The sequence below is a fragment of the Cyrtonyx montezumae genome, unplaced genomic scaffold, assembly GCF_038088225.1.
Source record: "Cyrtonyx montezumae isolate F1298 unplaced genomic scaffold, pur_monq_1.0 scaffold_2, whole genome shotgun sequence".
NCBI classification, from domain to species: domain Eukaryota; kingdom Metazoa; phylum Chordata; class Aves; order Galliformes; family Odontophoridae; genus Cyrtonyx; species Cyrtonyx montezumae.
Genome location: NW_027071936.1, coordinates 47,222,411 through 47,240,571, shown reverse-complemented (window position 1 = coordinate 47,240,571; position 18,161 = coordinate 47,222,411). Strand labels below are relative to the sequence as shown.

The 18,161-nt window shown below is 37.1% G+C and overlaps 1 protein-coding gene across 3 annotated transcripts in view; it reads left to right on the top strand.

Moving 5' to 3' along the window:
- The window catches only part of N4BP2 (NEDD4 binding protein 2), a 36,057-nt gene that overhangs the window by 6,695 nt on the left and 11,201 nt on the right, over nucleotides 1-18,161 (top strand). For 2 of the 3 annotated variants that reach the window (XM_065737104.1, XM_065737103.1), the window contains exons 2-10: nucleotides 385-499; nucleotides 889-959; nucleotides 6,478-6,798; nucleotides 8,470-9,685; nucleotides 10,503-10,627; nucleotides 11,816-11,904; nucleotides 12,718-12,794; nucleotides 14,005-14,160; nucleotides 15,261-17,566. In XM_065737104.1, the coding sequence (XP_065593176.1) occupies nucleotides 6,594-6,798; nucleotides 8,470-9,685; nucleotides 10,503-10,627; nucleotides 11,816-11,904; nucleotides 12,718-12,794; nucleotides 14,005-14,160; nucleotides 15,261-17,566 (4,174 nt within the window). In that variant the 5' untranslated portion in view covers nucleotides 385-499; nucleotides 889-959; nucleotides 6,478-6,593. Of the gene's footprint in view, nucleotides 1-384; nucleotides 500-888; nucleotides 960-6,477; nucleotides 6,799-8,469; nucleotides 9,686-10,502; nucleotides 10,628-11,815; nucleotides 11,905-12,717; nucleotides 12,795-14,004; nucleotides 14,161-15,260; nucleotides 17,567-18,161 lie in introns of those variants that run through there. The other variant, XM_065737105.1, reaches the window with a different exon arrangement.

Genomic DNA, 18,161 nt, shown 5'->3' with positions numbered 1-18,161 from the left:
TATACCTAAGGTTTTTGGTGGAACACAGTAATTTAGAAATCTTAAGCTACTTTGAGGGGTAGACGTTGAGTTTTTATAGGATCATTGAATGACTTGGGTTGAAAAGGACCCCAGTGATCATATAGTTCCATCCCTCTGCCATGGGCAAGATTGTCAGTCATGAAATTGGACACTATTATCACATTGCCCAGGGTCTCACCCAGCCTGGCCTTGAACACCTCCTGGGATGGGGCATCCACAGTCTCTCTGGGCAACCTGTTCAGTGCCTCAGCACCCTCTTGATGAGAATTTTCCCTCTGTCATCTTTCTAGAGTTGGTGGAATATTACAAAATAATGTTTAATAATGTGCCTAAATGTGACATATTCTGTTTTTGTTGTACTAGGTTTTTGTTGCCTAATTCCTCACACAACGGAATGAAGTTTTTCTGGACCAGCATGAATATATAAACATTTTCAAGATGGTTAAGAACTGTGGTGAAGAACCAAGTGGAATGATAAGTAAGGGAACTTACTTTTGTTCCAAGATTGTTCTGCTGTCGTTATGCTGTTTCCTTACCTGATATAAGTCATTATTTTAGGTGAGGAACAAGTAGCTGAAATCAACTTAGCAGAACTGATACTTGAGCTCAGTTTAGCATGTTGTGTACTCAGTTAGTAAAGTGTTAGCCACCTTTAATCTATAAAAAAAGGTATTGCTCAGTGTCAGAACTTCAAGAAAAATTGCATGGTCCGTGAGCAAAATATTTATTTTGTGTTCTGGTCATTCTTTTGTCAGGAGAAAGCACCTGCTTCTACCTGCTTCTACTGACATCTGATCTGAGTATTTGAGAGTATGGTTTCCTGACAGAAAAGATATTTATTTTTTCTGATCTTCAAATCTACATTAGATATGTCATCAGTGGTGGTTTCAGAAAGAGAGAAGGGACGCACTGCAGGACAACACGTTGAAGATGGACATGTAAGTTCTATGCCCATATTGTTTTATTTGAATCTGTTTTCAGAATGTTTTATATATAAGAATACATGTATGTGTGTTTTTATTTTTTTTACCAGAAGTTTGAAATTCAAAATTCTATTTGGTAATAAAACTTGGAACCAAACTTAATATTTTATTTATTTAATTTTTAATATCTAAGGAGGTAACTCCCTTAAATTGATGAGAAAAGATTAAGTGTATCCAGATCAGCAGCTTTGGGTTTTCACTCATTCAGAGTTGCACTGTACCAAAGCTGGAAGCTTCCTTTGGCACTGGAAAAAGGAAGAGAGTAAATTGTTGTTTGTTATTGAAAATGACTCCATATTAGCAATTATTTTTGGTCATAAGTGAAATCTTTAGATCCATAAAAATCATATTCATTTTTGGAGAGTTTTGTTTTCCTTAAATTTTTGTTTGGATGTTTTTAAGGGTTTTGAATTATTTGGATTGTATATTTATAAAAAGAGTATATTTTGATTTTTTTTTTTTTTTAAGGAAAACTTAGTTTGGCTGCAGTTACAGTTTGTTTTACCTTTGTTGGAGTATGACTTTCATCCTAAAATGTTTGTTTTGCCTAATAATCTGTCACTAAAATGCTCAGTATAAACTTTGTGTCTTCAGTCCTTCTACAGGTTGTTTACTTATCTGTGTCACAGGAATTTAGTGATTATAGGGCCTAATGGTTTAAATGCTGTGATTCTCAGATATCTTTGCTGCTAGTTAACTGGAAATCACTCTTCATTTATCTAAAATTAGTCGATGAACATTTTGTAGTGCAAACAGTCCCTGTAAAATTTTAAGTTTTGGCCTTGGCAGGCTGTTGTGAACAGAACACTGACCGTGTTGGCAGGCTTCCTTGCAATAGATTCTTTCCTCACTCTCCTAAACTACTGCTTTTGCAGTAGCAGTTACAATGTTGGTAGATCTTAAGGCTGTATTTTTTTTTTTCATAAAACATTTCATAGTCATTGTCTTTCATTAAGTAATCTCTCTTTCCTCTTCTTTTTTATTCTATCAGGAAGACTGTTATGATATTAGTTTTTTTGTTTGTTTGTTTCTTTGCTTATTTAATCTCTTTTAGTGCTCTCTACAGTTAATGATAATATATTGAAAGCATGCTTAGTGTCATTGTCAACCTGCTTTCCCAGTGTGAGGAGTCTGACTTGATTGACTGCTCTGCTCCTGCTATTTTGGGGTATTGTTTCTTATGGACATAGGTACTTGTGTTCCAAAAAGTTATTTTCACGTGTCTGCAAGGGAATTCCTTTGCAGTAGGTACAGCAATTTAAATTCACTCTGTGTTTAGTGGAGAATTTTCTCATCTATTTTCCCAGTTCTGGGAAAGTTTATCAATTTTTCAGCGAGTGTGGAGGAAAAAATGTAGAGGGGGGAGGGGGGGGGAAGCAAAACAGAAGTGTGTTTTTCCTCTTTTGTAGAATTGTAAAATGACCAATGCTTCTAATATATACATTTGCTCTTGTAGAGAATTACAAATACATTCTTAAAAATATGATGAACTGCTCCAAATGTATTGCCTCCTGTTTTATTATGTTGACCTACAACATCAGAGGCAGGTGATGCTGGAATGGAAGTAGAAATTGAACCTTCCCACCAATATTTCATTACATTTTGTTGCTGTGTGACAGATGGCAGCAGAGGGGCACTCTGATGAAATGATGCCTGACGTGAAAGCACATATGATGTAAAGGTGTGTCATGAATTATTTCAGGTTTAAAAACTTGCACACACTGACATTTGTCAACACTTGCTGAACATTTATGGGACCAAACGGTGAATGTGAGCAAAGTAAGGCAGTGAGTGGTGTGTTTCAGCAGTAGTTACATGGAAGACAAGCCACGATGGCTGTGCACAGCTGTCACACTGCAAGATGAGGAACATCTTGATGGACTCATCTACGTGAATTGGCTAATGATGGTGACTGTATTGAAAAGTAGTGTTTTGTAGCTGAGAATTTTCTCCATCAAACAGTGTTTTTGTGCTCCTTGTATCTGTTGTAATTTCCATGGAAGTTACAGGAAGCATTACTTTTGGAGCAACCTATGTAGTAAGAAACTGTTGGTATTCCTTTTCCTGGAAACAAATATTGAGAGTTGCTACTTAGATTTGGGATTGAGACTTGAGATTCTGGTCCGTCCTGTTGCTAGGCAAGGTTTGCCTCTTCTCTGTGTTTTCTTGTTCCAGCTGTGAAACAGAAAAGACAAAGGTGTCTTGTGACATTGGTGCTTGCTTGTTTTGGCAGTTACAGGCTTGCCTGTAATGACTGCTGATCTTTTTGTGCCTCTGCTCCTGATGCTGTCTGATTCATACACTCAGCTCCTTAGGGGCTGCAGTACTGGAACAGGCAACATTGCAGGCTCTTAATCTATTTTAAAAATCTGTCTGTTTGGAAAGGTAATGACATGAAAGTGCCATGACTTAATGGGTCTGACATCTTCTTTTCTAGATTAGGTTGTTAGGATTTTTACATCATAGTATTTTGTAGAAAATACAAGGCACTTATTCTCTTTTCCATTTATGAGGTTACTTAATAACAAAGGTAATTTTCATACAGCCAGCTTTTTGTACACGTTTGTGGTATCTGGGTTACAGTGGGAGGAGATGTTTAATGTCAGAGATACGTATTTCTGAAAAGCATGAGTTGAGTGCTTGAGGGTCTTTGTCTAATTTTACCTTTTGTAAAGGTGAAGCTGGGGCTGCCACAGGTGTATTGTTTTTCAGCAGTGCTGAAATGAAGGAGCTATTTGCTCTAATAAGATATATGTGGAATAGAGGTACCTGGAGCTGCCTAGTGAACCACCGAGTGTATTGCAGCCTCTGCCTCATCTCTGAAATCGCCTTTCACTGTGTTCAGCGTAGCTCTCCTCTTCTAAATTACATTATTACAACTTTATTTTTATCTTGGGGAGAAAGGCCCCCATCCATAGCAAAGAACAAATTGGTTTGCAGTATGTTAGCCAAATCCAGCAAATGGATCTGACCTGCAAGTCTGGCTCTTGAGTTTTTCAAAATAATTTTCCCTTTCTTAGTAAACTAGCTTTCAAAAAGAGAAACTTGAATATCTGAAAAGGTGAATCTCTAGATAAAATCCTCTTTAAAGTTCAGGGCATGTTCCTATCAGGAAGTGAGTAATTCTTCCTTTTAGCTTAGTGTAGTTGTGTCAAGTCTTATACAAAGCACACTGAATTGTATTAAATGTGTGCAGTCATCTGTTTTTATATACTTCTATCAGGCTCAGTAATATTAACAGAAAGCATTGCCCAGGAGTCTGTTGAGGAATTACATTGAAAATTTGGGTGTAAACAAAGGAGAATCTGTCAAAATATCAGTCTGTGATGGTGACCGTGATAACCTTATTTTTAACATTACTACTGTGAAATGAAAAGAATATAAAGAATTGTAGTAATACACTGACTATATTTCTTGATCTCTTCACCGTGGCACTAACAGCTTACCTTAAACATGGGGATTAAGGACACGGCTGATACAAATAAAATCTCTTCCTATCCTTCTGTATAGTGTGTTAATTAGGGAGAAAATATTGCTGGTGGAACGACAAGTGAAAATGAAGAAAATGAGGTGTGTGATTAATTGGCATCAACAGTTTATTTGCTGATCTAGATTCATGCAGAGTGAAGCGTTTGGCTTCGTTAGGATGCCTAGAGTAATACATCCTAATATGTAGTATGGTATGTAACCTAATGTAGGAAGTATGTTGGGAAGGCCTAGCTGAAGAGCATGGACTGTTAATTACAAGGGACTTGAAATGAACATTAATAACAGAGTTCTGCTTAAAGTCTCTTGGCATGCAGCAATGTCAAGGTGCGTGAGTAACTTTCTCCCTTGCAGGAACTTTACTGACTCAGTTTTAGTGAGGAGCGTATTCTAGTACTGGCACCTTCTGTGAGAGTATGTCTCAGCCTGTTTTACTAGAAAAGAAAAACAGGTTTGAAAGCCATGACTTTTTAAGTTGTTTTGTTTCTTTTTAAGAGTGAAGGGCTGCTAATAGGTAAATACAGCTATTCAGAGTGAGAAAGCAAGAGCATAGTGGGAAGCCTCAAAAAATAGCTGTGGTAGACCATCTTCCATGGTTACTTACTATGTTTGTAACTGCCTCTTTCTCTCAAGTATTGCTTTTCTTGTACTTTTCACAGTTCTGTGACTTCTTTGTTGTTTCAGACATCCGTCTTGTTCATGTAGCTTAAGTGCAAAACAAAGTAGAAACTCCTAGTAATCTAAAGTTTTTTATCTTATATACGTTCTTACAGCTTGAGAGATAAGTCTATCTCCTTTTAAATACTTAGTTATTGGAGGAGATTGCTGGAGAGTAATGGAGAAGTGCTGCCCAAAGCTGGTGCTCATTTGGCTTTGTTGTTTGAGTGCCAGTAATCCCAATAAGAAAGGAGGAAGTGCACCTGGAAATTTGTCTGTGTGTTATTTTGCCAACAATGACCAATTTAATCTTCATATAGAATTAAGTATTCTGTGGCCTGTTCACAGCTGTTAACCACTAGATAGTGATGCTTTGCTGTAATTTACTTCAGATTCTCAGCTGTAACAAAGTTTGCTAGTCTTCTGAATAATTTGTTATAAAAATGGTAAATGAGTTTATGAGCTTCATTAGAATGCAGTAGAGCTTTATTATTATTTGACATAAACAAACTAAGATCACGCTATACTCTTGTGCTTGAACTTCAGTTAAGAATTGCTCTCTTCTACAGAGGATTAGTGCAGTTATTGCAGTTATCAGTGCTGTACCATTTTAACTGGAAGTATTCAAAGGCTTCATGGGCAGGACATGAGCCTCTTTATGGCTCATAAAGCTGCAAAATGTTTTGGGAAGTTTTAATACACATGCGCACATGCACAAAAAAGCAAAATTGCTGAGGTATGGAAGGCACCTTTGGATGTCATCTGGTTCAGTGTACCTGCTCAATCAGCATCACCTAGAGTAGGTTGCTCAGAGCCGTGTACCAGCTCTCTGAAGATGGGGACACTGCAGCCTATCTGGGCAGTATTTACTTGTACTGGAATATTGAAGAACCTCAACTGTTTCACCTTAATAAATATTTCAAATGTGTACAATAGGTATGCTCTGAAGTACTTTTGAAAGTTTTGGAAACGTCTGTTGTTTACCAGTAGTTTTGTAAGAGAAACTAAGGTTCTGAATTTTTAACAGCATACAAACTTTCCATAATGTTAGCTGGTCATCAGTAGATGTTAGCAGAGGAGTATTTCTGAACTGTCTGCTTTGCATAGGTAGCTTCTTTTACCGTATTTTCTTCCAGACACAGATTGAATAGCTAGTTAGCTGGAGAATAAGATTGCTATTTTGCTGTTAACCATTTGAAAAGAAGAAAGGCAGCCTTTTGAAAAGCGCTTTTCTGTATACTTACATCTTTATTGATATTTCATCTATCTTAACAGGGAACATGGAAATGTGACTGTATTTGAAAACATTTTTTTGTTATCTTCTTTTCAGATCTGCTATTCCTTTTATGTGCATCTTGGCTGTGAGAATTTTCTTGTGACTTCTGAGCTTGGTACTGTTGGCCTAATGGGAACAAAATAAAAATCAACCTGATTTTGGTAAACAAAATGCCACGGAGAAGGAAAATTGGTGGGAGTCCTTCTCGGAAGACTGGAGCTGCTGCTGTTGTATCCCAGGGGGACCCAAGGCTCTCTATGTCACAAGGAGCCTACAGTGTCAATAAGGAAGAGCTCTTCAACAGCATGTCGGAAATGTTTTCTGACTTAGATCCTAGTGTGGTTTATATGGTTCTCTCTGAATGTGATTTTAAAGGTAAATACAGTATATATGTCATTCAACTTTGTTCCATATGCAGATGGTTCTTAATGAGGGCAACACCAAAAATGTTGATGTGGGAGTTGTGTGTTTGTGAGTCTAGTTTTTAATGAGTAGGTGAGTCATAGTATTTTAAAATTCTATAGCTCTCTATGCAAGATTCTCAAAGTTTGATGATGTCTGGGGGATGCTGGTAATGCGCAGTAGCATTATGCTTTGAAAAACAGAGATGCAGTTTAATTGGCTTGTTTTGAGACACAGAGCAGGCAGCAATAGAGTTGTGGGGGGGAATCTGTTTCCAATTAGTTTCTGTTCCATATCTGCTGGATGCATAAACTGTTCCTGTAGGAGGGTATGCTATTTTCTAGAATTATTTTTTTTAAGAGCAATACATGGTATGTGCTCCTGGCAACATTTGATTTTCCTGAAGTATTTGAATTGAGCTTTTGTTTTACTTTCTATTTTGCACTGTCATCTTGTCATTTCTAGTGAAGATTAGTTTTTAATTCTGTTTTTCGTGTTGAATTCTCTGCAGCCTTATTTGGACTGAATCTCCCCCTGTATTCTGCTGAACTACTTACCCACCTCTTCTGTCACTCTTTCATTTTCATGGCTGTGTCCATTCCTTCTCATGCTTTGTGATTTTGAAATGCTCCTACACACGAGTTCATTAGTTTGTAATAAAAATACAGGGTAAGATGCTGGATAACAACATCTGAGTTGTTTGAGCAGGGAATAAATCATACATGGAACATATTAATCAAGCTGTGATTAGCTGAGATTTTTCTGAGACTATATGTAAAAAAGAGTGAGGTTGGTATTTTTCATACGAATGAAAGCTATGGCACCGTTAAAAGGGCTGCTTCTTTTATTACTGTTTCTACCTTACCAAAACTGTAGAGTTTATAAATTGATAGGTCAATCATGTTTGTTGTTTCTTCCTTTAAAAATGGAATTGAGTTATTGATTCATGCTTCAAAGCCTAATAAGTTTTACCTTTGTGAAAATGACAGCTTTGTCTAGAAGTTTTTTGAGAATTCAGTAAACAAGCTTCGTTAGGATGTGGGTTGTTGTTTTTTTTTATTTTTGCTACACTGTACTCCAGAAAAATTGAAGCTTAGCTTTAGCACTCTAGTGCTGCTTGTGTGCTAGCTTTTCACTTTTGGTCACATTAATCATAGGCAGTATATACCCCATTTAGTGGCTTTACAAAGATTTAATGTAGGTACTGAAATTTTCAAGCTCTTATGACATTTTCATTTGCACCTAGCAATAATGAAAGTAATTTTGATACTTGTATCTCTTCTCAGTAGTGTCATTTCACACCATTTCACTTAGGTGATTTAGATTAGAAATAACAGACCTTGATGTTTAAATGAATAATTGTTTTTTTTTTTTTCAGTTAAACTTAGTCATTTTTATACGTAATCTCCTTTAGTTGTTTTAATACACATTATATTATTTTGCAGTAAGTGTTTTTAGTTCTGTTTTTTACCTCTAATGAGAAGCAGATGAGGGTTGCAGAGGGTATGTTAATAGATGAATTAATGAACTATATTGGTTGTCTCTTTACTTGTGATCAATACTTTGTGAAGTAAAAGACTATATTCATATCAGCCTGTTTTTCTTCGGTTGACCATGGTTAATTTTATTAATGTTATTCAACAGTAGAAAAGGCTATGGATTATCTCTTAGAGCTGTCCACCCATGCAGAAGGAGCAGCATCTTCAAAAGTCTCAGATCTTGGATCAATAGCATCGTCATTAGCCCTTGTTAATCAGCGGAAATCTGTTGCAAATCAGAGAATGTGGGAAGGTACTGAAAAACACTGTAATACTGAAGAAGAAAGAGAAAAGGTCTTGTCACCTGATGTGCAGCTGACTGAAGAACTGGATTCCTTAATAGAAGATGCTTTTCAGAGATGCAGATTGAGTGATAAATTGTCTGATTCTGCAAATGACCAAATTGTATGTGAACATGATGGCTTTAAGGAATTTCCTGAGTGGGAAGAATCTGATTTGGGTCATGGTGTTCTACATTTTCCACAGAAAACGGGGACAAATAATGAGGTTTTCAGAAACTTCTGTTCTCAACTACCAGTGAGTCAGCTGGGTGTCCAGACAAGCTCAACAGCTGCATCAGACTCTTTTGCACAAGCATTAGGAGATTCTGATCTGTCACAAATACGTGTTCACCACAACATGGCTACAGAAGCCTGTAACCAATCAAATGGAGAAATGTCATGTGGAAATTCTGATCAGGCACAATGCACTGTTTCAGATCATGGAAGTGTAACTACTGCTTCTGGCGAGTCTTCCCAAGGAGCTCTGGAACTTGGAGTAGATACCACCGAAGAACCGAATTCACGCTGCCTGCAAAAAAACCATGGGGAGTTAATGATTGCTGGTTACAGCCACAATGCTTCTCTTCCAGAGGCGTATGTCTCTCTTGAAAAATCAAGTTTCAAAACACCAAAATTTGAAGATTTTCAGCAGTTTGAGCAGATTTATAGCTTAAATCTTTCTACGCCGTCATGTTGGACTCAACAACATGGGAACCTTATGGCTCCTGCTTTTTATCCATCCGCTGGAAGTCACAGCTTTGTAACTCCTGTGGCTCTCAGTCCACGGCAGTGGAGACCTATCTCAGAGTATAGGTCTTTGGATAAAGGACTTGTTTTTTCTTCTCCAGTGGTTCCAAATGCCTGGGATAGCAGCCCTTCTCTGAAGGTATGGGAAAATCAAGATAGAAACTCAAAATTGAACCTCTCGCAAGCACAGCAGCCACCTGTTTGTCACATGATGAGAAAAAAGATGCACCTTGTAGGTCAAGTACTTGTTCTTCTCAGAGGTGTTCCGGGATCAGGAAAATCGTATTTGGCAAGGTAGAACATTTATATTGTGAGCTTATAAAAGAAGTCGCTTAATTGTCTAAAAGATTTAGTGCAGTCAGAGACAATTTTCTGACTTTGTCAGTAGCTGTGATTAAACCTTAACTGTCATGCTGCATTTAATACAGTAATAATTACTGAAGAGAGCAAAGCTACTTCCAGCTTCTTGACATGTAGTGAAAAGGAAACTAGGAGGAATTAGCTTTAACTTCTGTCCCTCGTCTGAGGTCTGGAATGGAGTTTTGTGCCACCACTGCGTCATCATGGTAGTATTTAAGTCTGCTGTGTTCATCCAGTACCTATCAGTTTCAAGTGTTTCCTTCCAGTAACATAGATGGAAGTATAAAAGCTCTTCAGTAGACAGAAATTCTCCTGCTGTTGAAATTCTTTTGGAAAAAAAAGATCTGCAGGAAGTATGTGTTGAGGTTGAGCCCTTTATTTCTTTTCTAGCTCTCCGAAAGTCCAGGTTGTGCTTAGTCTACTCTGGCATCTGATATATTTGATGCAACTAAGTCTGCATGTTTGTTCACATGTGGACAGAAGGTATAGATGGAAATTTTTTTGTTTTCTTTAAATGAGACTTGTAGGTAACCTGGATCAGCTGTTTTTCCTAGATACCTACAGCATTTGGAAAAGGAGGGAAGTTACTGCAGTTCTGTCTTTGCCAAAAGGGTGACTTTTCCCTTACCTGAATTTGCTGCTTCCATTTCTGGTTTGGGTTGAGAAATGGATTACATTAATGTATGGGAAATTAAAGGGCTGGGAAGGAGAAGGGGAGAGAGAAAACTACTTACTACTTCATCTTTCACAGGATGATGCTAGAGGATAACCCAGGTGGAGTTATTCTTAGTACTGATGACTACTTTTATAAACATGGACAATACCATTATGATGCTGATTGCTTAGGGGAAGCACATGAGTGGAACAGGAAACGAGGTGAGAAATAAACAATGGACTAGCTTGTTTTCTGCTCCTGTGCTTGCATGCTGTTTAAGAAGTTGCCTGTTTTGCAATGCTTGTGTCACAGAATCAGCATTTACTTCATCTTAAAATTATTCTTTATTATGTATGGTTAAAGAGTATGAGCACAAACAATAGATACCATCTGTCTGTTGTGTGTTTTGCAATTGGAAATACCAATGTCTTTGTAAAAAGATTTTGTCCTCAGATCTCATAATGGTATGTATTCAGATATCTGTCCCATTTCTGGAGTGGTAGCCTGTGCTATATCCTGGGAGTATTTCTTCTGAGATTAAGGCGAACAAATACAGACACATATGCAATAAGTAATGAGAACGTTGATACAAATAACACCTACACAGATACTTTCCTACTGTTTGCTTTTTCTCTTGAGTGTTAATTTCCTGTCAGATTTAAAACAAATATATAAGAGCAAGACAGAAATGGCTTTTTTTTTCATAATTGGCATATTTTTTGACAACGACTCCCACAAAGCTCTTCTAGAATTAACTCTCTTAAAGCTTTTGTTAGCTTTTGAAATTTTGCTAAATTTCAACCATGATCACTTCTATGCCGTCAAAAGTTATAACCTGTGTAAAAATGGGCTAATAAGAAATGTGGGATGTGATGATAACTTTGTGACCATATGTCTGAACAATCATAGCTACGGAAACTTTGTGCTGTATCTCAAAGCTAGTAATTTTAAGCATTTTATTACTTTGTATGGAAAAAAAATAATATTTTGATTTTTCATATCTTGCACAGTTTACAGAGTGGACTAATCTTAAGACTGTTATAAAGACAAGAATTTTGTATGCAACAAAGAAGTCCACTTTAAGGTGATCATGTGGTTTTTTTTAGTTTGATTTACTAATTGATTAGTCATCCTTCTGCATTTTACATCTGCATTTTCATTCCTTGATTATCATATGTTTATTAATTCAAAAGAATAATGTCATATCTCAGTAGCAGTACAAATGAGGGGGGGATTTCGTGAATAAGAGGGCCTTGGAACAGATTGATCAAGCAGTGCAAGAGTACTTAGTAATTAATCATTATGGATTATCTATTCAAAAAGTTTCACATGTTCAGAGAATAGTGTAATGTCCAGTCTGTTATCTTGGAAATATCTGTATCACATTTTTTTGTATGTGTGTCTTTCAGCCAAAGAAGCATTTGAAATGAAAATCTCTCCTATAATAATAGACAACACAAACATACAAGCATGGGAGATGAAGCCTTATGTTACTTTGGTTAGTATTGTGATTGATCCACGTGAAAAGAGATTGATAATCCCATTTCGAAGCATGCTGACAAAAAGGTCAACATTCTTGGTCTAGCTATTGTGTCACTAGGAAGTCTGGAGTCATAGAAACGTTACGTGAAATGTTATCACCCAACATCATGTTCTACACCTGCCTGCATACTGAGTTGACCTGGTTTCCAAACGACAACTGTGTGTTTTTTACTTAGGAGTAAACATGTATTTTGTGGGGGAAACTAGATTTTGTTCCTCTCTGATACAATCAGAATAACAGCAAGTTACTTTATTACTATTTTTTTAATGTAATCTGCACAAATGAGAATGGAGCATGTTAGTGACTGTTCAAGTTTCCCAGCTGTCAGGAAGGCTGCTATTGCTATGTTAGTGTATCTGAATTGCTAGTTTGGACCTAGTTTGGAACTGGCTTGCATCTGGCAAGCTCTGAATGTAAGCAGTGAGCTTTTCTCTGCAAGAGACTCTGTAGATGCACACGTATCATGCCTGGAAAGACAAGGTGCTACAATCTTGACTCAGAGGAGGTACAACTTTTAAAGTTAAACATTATTTATTTGTTTATTTTTACTATGGCACACATCTAATTTTGCTGTAACTAAGAATGATGGAGAAAAACAAACCTTCCATATAATCAGAAGTGAATTTATGAAAGAAAACATTGTTCCAGCTATTTAACTGGTTTTGTTTATTGTATTTTTCAACTTTAATAAAGCAGCCTGTGCATGTTGTCTGCTTTTTTTGTGCATGGTTGATATGTTCTTTTTTTAATTTTATCTATTTTATTCAGGCTCAGCAGTTCAAATACAAAGTCATGTTTCGAGAGCCAGACACATGGTGGAAGTTTAAACCAAAAGAACTTGAAAGGTAAGAATCCAAGGGAGATTTTTATGTTAGATTACAGATATAAACAAGTGGGAGCTTGGGTTTTTTTTTTTTTTTTTTACATAAAGTTCTTTTTTATTTCCTTAAACTTATTTTGGGATGGCCAAGCACTGAAGAAGGTTTCCCAGAGAGTTTGTGGATGCTCAGTTATTGGTTACATTCAAAATGTTATAGCCTATTCTGGCTGAAAAGAAGTTAGAACTGTGTGACCTCCAAGGGTTCCTTTCACTTTAAATTTTTGTGATTTCATAATGTGTTGTCATCCTAATTTGCATGCTTAGTTGAGAGTTGACCAGGGAGGTGAGGAACATTATCTTTCCCAGAATTAATCTTAAACGTGGGAGAGTTCAGTAGAAACCAAGGACCACCTGTGGTTTGTTGATCGCAAGCCTAGGTGAAACTGTGGAGTCTCTCAAACTGAGAGGAGCTCTGGGTGGTTCAGTAACCAAATACCTGTTGGTTGCTAGGGAACCTTCAACGTAAATACTGGCTCTTGGTCCTTTCAAGCTTCATTTTCAGTAAGCAGGAGAAAATGGGAATTATTTTGGAATCAACTATGGTTAGATCAAAGGAAAGGAAGTCCTGCCTTCTTATGGTGCTAAAGATCAGTTAAGATTTTCTTCTCTACCTTCGACTCTTTTTTGCTACCACTGAGTGACAGGTCTCACTTGTTCTAGGTGGGATTGCAGCAGAACATGTTGCTAATTTATGTTTAACAGAGTTGGTAAAACTGCTGGACCCCAAGAATGTGTCCAGAGTAACAAGTAAATAGGTTTTGCTTCAAGACTAGGGAAGTTGTTAGCTTAGAAATGCCAGAGAAGGAAGGCTGAATTCAGAAAACTTCCTTACCCACTTTGACCTCCTTTATCACTGTCTAGATCTGATGTGATGTGTTTCTGATTCTCATTTGCAGACAGCATGTTACCTGTTTGGTTCTAGGTTTTAGGATTAAACAAAACATCCTCTTGCAGAATAGGGCCACAAGGTGGGGTGGAAAGAAGTCAAGCGGAGCAGGAATTTGAGGCTCTCCCTTTTGAATGCCTTGGCACACTAATACAGTAAGAATTGCTATTTCAGCTTTTGTCCTGGCCCCATGAGTTCTTACTTAGCCTTTCTGTAACCACAAATTATTCCCTTTCATTAGTCTATTCTATTATACAAATGTGAAATGTTTCTTTTTTTAAATCTACAGGCGGAATATTCATGGGGTATCTAAAGAAAAGATCAAGAGGATGTTGGAGCAATATGAACGTTGCCTTACTGTTAACTCAATCTTAGATTCTTCTGTCCCAGAAAAATCACAAGTTGCTGCTTGGAGTGAAGATCCTTGTCAGGAGGAAAGACATAGGTTAGAGTCTTTTACTGGATTTGTAGCTTAAAAAAAGAAAGGCTAAAAAATAAAACTTGATAGCAGCGGAACGTGGACGATGATGTTGAACACTAAACACATTCTGAAGATCAGTTAAATAATAAAGGAAATATGCTATAGGTTTTTTTGTTTATTTTGTTTTTAATTTATAGGAATTAGAAGGTTTCTAGAAATGAGCTGTCAAGGCATCTAGCTGGCAACTAAATGCTCTTTGAAATTTTCTCAGTATAGCTGTGTTACCTTTCAGTAAGCCAATCTTGGTTAACTTGTGTTTTCTTACCTTAAAAATGTGCCATTGGATGTATATTGTAAATAGAAAATATTTGAAATCTAAAAAATGCTGTCTGTGTTGATGTAAGGTAATGTTTTGTGCAATGGTAATGAATTACCTACTTGCACTCGAATATATGTATTTGTCTAGATTCATGTTGGGTGTATACACAGATTATTTTGTAGTGGCTAACCTGAATAATGCTCTATATGTGTTGCTATAATGCATAGGAAATATTACTTTCTTTTTTTTTTCTTTCTGCTTATTAAATTTGAAACCAAGTAGGGATAGATGATTAATGGAGAGTAGCTGAAAAGCATTATGATGTGAAATGGCAGATCCCTTCCTAGTTAATTTCTGGACTTTTTTGTTTAGTATCAATCAGGAGAGAGCAGCAGTTGTTAAATAAGAAAATAGCTACCGGCTTTGCAGATATGAAGGAGGAAATTTGTGGTAATAGTGCTCCAGTACATAATTGAATAGTGGGAACAGGGGAAGATAGATTCATGGAAAAATATTCATAGCCGCTTTGGTAATCTGAAAAGGGTTACTAACTAAAGAAAGCTCTGCTTTGTTTAGCTTGTGGTTTTTATAATGAAGTGTTGAAATTTATCTTAAATTGTCTTAAATTTGTTTTCCTCTCACTAAGATTATTCAGCTGGATGATTTAACTGTTCTTGAAAGATGGCTTATGATCTGTAATTTTTACAGTATGGAATAGTGAAGCCAAAATTAAAAATGTGGACAAGGACAAGCACTTAAAGAACGTTTGAAGTAGGTTTATCTTTCATTCCAATTTGTCTTTCAGAGAAAGGGAGGCACATTGTGATAAAAAGGAAAACAAACCTTTTGCTTCTGATTTGGAGCCTCTTAATTTAACTGAAGATGATAAACCTCTTTCCAGTTCTTCTCTAACTTCAGAAAATAATTGTGCTCCTGAAAGTTATCAGAAAGAGGAAAAAGAAATAGAAAATAACTCAGTGGAACATAGTACTGAGAACAACGCCATTCAAGATGACTTGGATGTTGACTTGTCAAGCTGTGTAGAGAAAGAGCTGCCCTTGGAGACAAAAGAAGAAAAAGGGGAAAGAATGGAAGAAATTACAGAAACAGAAATGGATGACATTGATATGATCACAACAGAAGAAACTGTATGCATTCATAGAGCAGGAGTTGAGAAACACAGTAATAACGTTCTCAAAGCTCAGACTGAAACTGAACAAAACAGTGAGATAGGTATGGAGTCAGATTCAACACAGAGGAGTAACGTAGTAGAACCAAGCAGCTCAGCTTTGGAGGCATCGAGAAAACCAGAGCTGCTGAACTTTCTGGGTGACTGGCCCATACAACAAACAATGGGACAGAGAGTCAAAAGAACTAGAAGGCTAGAAAAATCTTCTCTGAAGAGTGATCAGGAAGGTAAAACTACCTGTCAGCATCCTGAATTAGGTAAAGAGCAAGCTGGCCTACCAGATACCTGTACTCTTGTAAAAGGCCAGGAGGGAGAGAATACAACACCTAGCTGTTTCTCTGTTAGTTCAGATAAAGTTGCACCAGACCTGCAAATGATGGGACATTGGCCGGTGTCATTAGAACAGAGACAACAAAGGTCAAGGAGAATGAGAAAGACAAGTCTAAGTCAGTCTTACGAAAGTAGAAACACTGAAGGTGACGTTAATATGAGTGCTCTTGACACTGTAGATGTGCTTCGTGGGATACCTGTGGACACTGCAGAACCACAGGATATGAGGGAGTTGCATTTTCACCAACCTGAAATGGTAGATACTGGAACAGTCGGTGAGAAAAAAACTCAGCAAAGTAAGAGAACAAGGAAACATCACAAATTAGCCCTCACTTTTACAAACAACAATTTACCCCACTCCAGAGAAGAGGAGCAGTTGTCTATGCCTAATTCTGCAGAAGATAAACAATGCTCATGTAAACAGATAAGTAGCCATTCACAAACTGAAGCTCATGATTTTGCCCTCCTGTGGAGATTGGAAAATAAAATGCTTTTTCCTGAGACAGTCAAAGTATTGAATGGCAGACTAGATGGCTTCAAACCCAAAGACATGGATAATGCCTCAGGTTCTCAGGAAAAAATACCTTATCGAGTTACGTATGATAAAAGTACATTTGTGGAAGAAAGTGAACTTATCAATATTGATGAGGCTGAAAAGCTAAATATGCTGTGTAAGCTTTTTGATTCATTTTCAGTTGAAGCTGTGAAAGACCTGTATGAAAGATGTAACAAAGACATAGACTGGGCCACAGGTCTACTCTTAGACTCTAATGAAAAGTTACACAAAGATGTGAATACTGAATGCTTTCAAGTAAAAGAAGTTGAACCAGTTGTTGCAGGCTTGGATTTCAAGGAAAATACCAATGATGATGAGGATCTTGAAAATTGCACACATGCAGAGCAAATCACTGGGGCTAGTGATGTTTCTGATCCTTCAGAAGACAAGAACTCATCAATCGGCACTGTGGAAAGTAGAGGTACCAAGACAATTGTGACAGATGCTGATGTGTCTGACTCATTTACTGCTGTCTTGTTGAATGATTCGGTGGAACAGAAAAATTGCAGTGATACAGCTCCTAGAGGCAATGCAGACAGCTTAGCAGCAGGTGTCATTGAGCAGTCCATTTCAGGAATGCAGAAGATGGAGTCTGTGAGTCCTGTTGAAGAAGTGAAGAATAAGCTATCAGTCTCACAAGTTGATGTAGGTTTATACGTACCCGTAACTTTATCTCATGATCTTAAAACAAGTACCAGTTCAAAATTAAGTAATGAAAGTGACAGTAACTGTTCAGAAAGCAATGCGGAGAATGCTGAAGGGATGTCTTTGTTACTGGAGATGGATGATGTACCTCTGATAGATTCTAGGAGTGATAAAGAACTGGAGACTGATAAAGAAAATCTGGGGAGTTCCACGGAGATCAGGGGTGAAGAGGAAAGTGAAGCTTTGAACAGGAGTGAAGATAAGGACAAGATACAGAGCCCTTCACCAGTATCGTCTGCAGCCTTTGATATAGATAGCCTAGAACTAATGTTACCTCCTGAGCTGGCTCTCCAGTTGAAAGAAATATTTGGGCCTGTTGGCATTGATGCAGGTATGGGCATAATTTTGTATTTTCATGGGGAAAAAAATGTTTGGTTAAGAAAGCTGTTCTTCCTTTGTGATTTTTTATTTTATTTTTTTTATCTTTGTGCTAGATTGTTTTAGAATCTGTTTGCACAATTCTTCATTATACTCTTGTTGGCTATACTCTTGTTGGCTTTTGTTGATCTAAAATGATTTAAAAATGGAACTGAACCAAGCATAGTATAAAACATAAATCCAGTAGTGTTGCCTTCTAATTGTGTCTTTTTATACGTGTACGTTAAAAGCATAAGAAAATATATTGGCTTATTTGCTTTTTGAGCCGCAGGCCTTTGAGCCTATATTCTTTTGAGGAATATTGAGATGATGAGGAGGATGGACATGATAGCTGGGTAGGAAAGCACAAAGAAGGGGAAAAAGACTTTAGGCATCAACTACACTGGTGAATATGAATGGTCAAGAGAGAAAATAAAGATAGATATATATTCTTTGGTAAACATTCAGCAAGTGTCAGTGTGTGCAAACTTTCTGCATGGAGGAATTCAGTGACACACCTTTGCTTTTTGAAACTTTATTTTTGTTTCTGTTTTCTGTTAATGACAAAC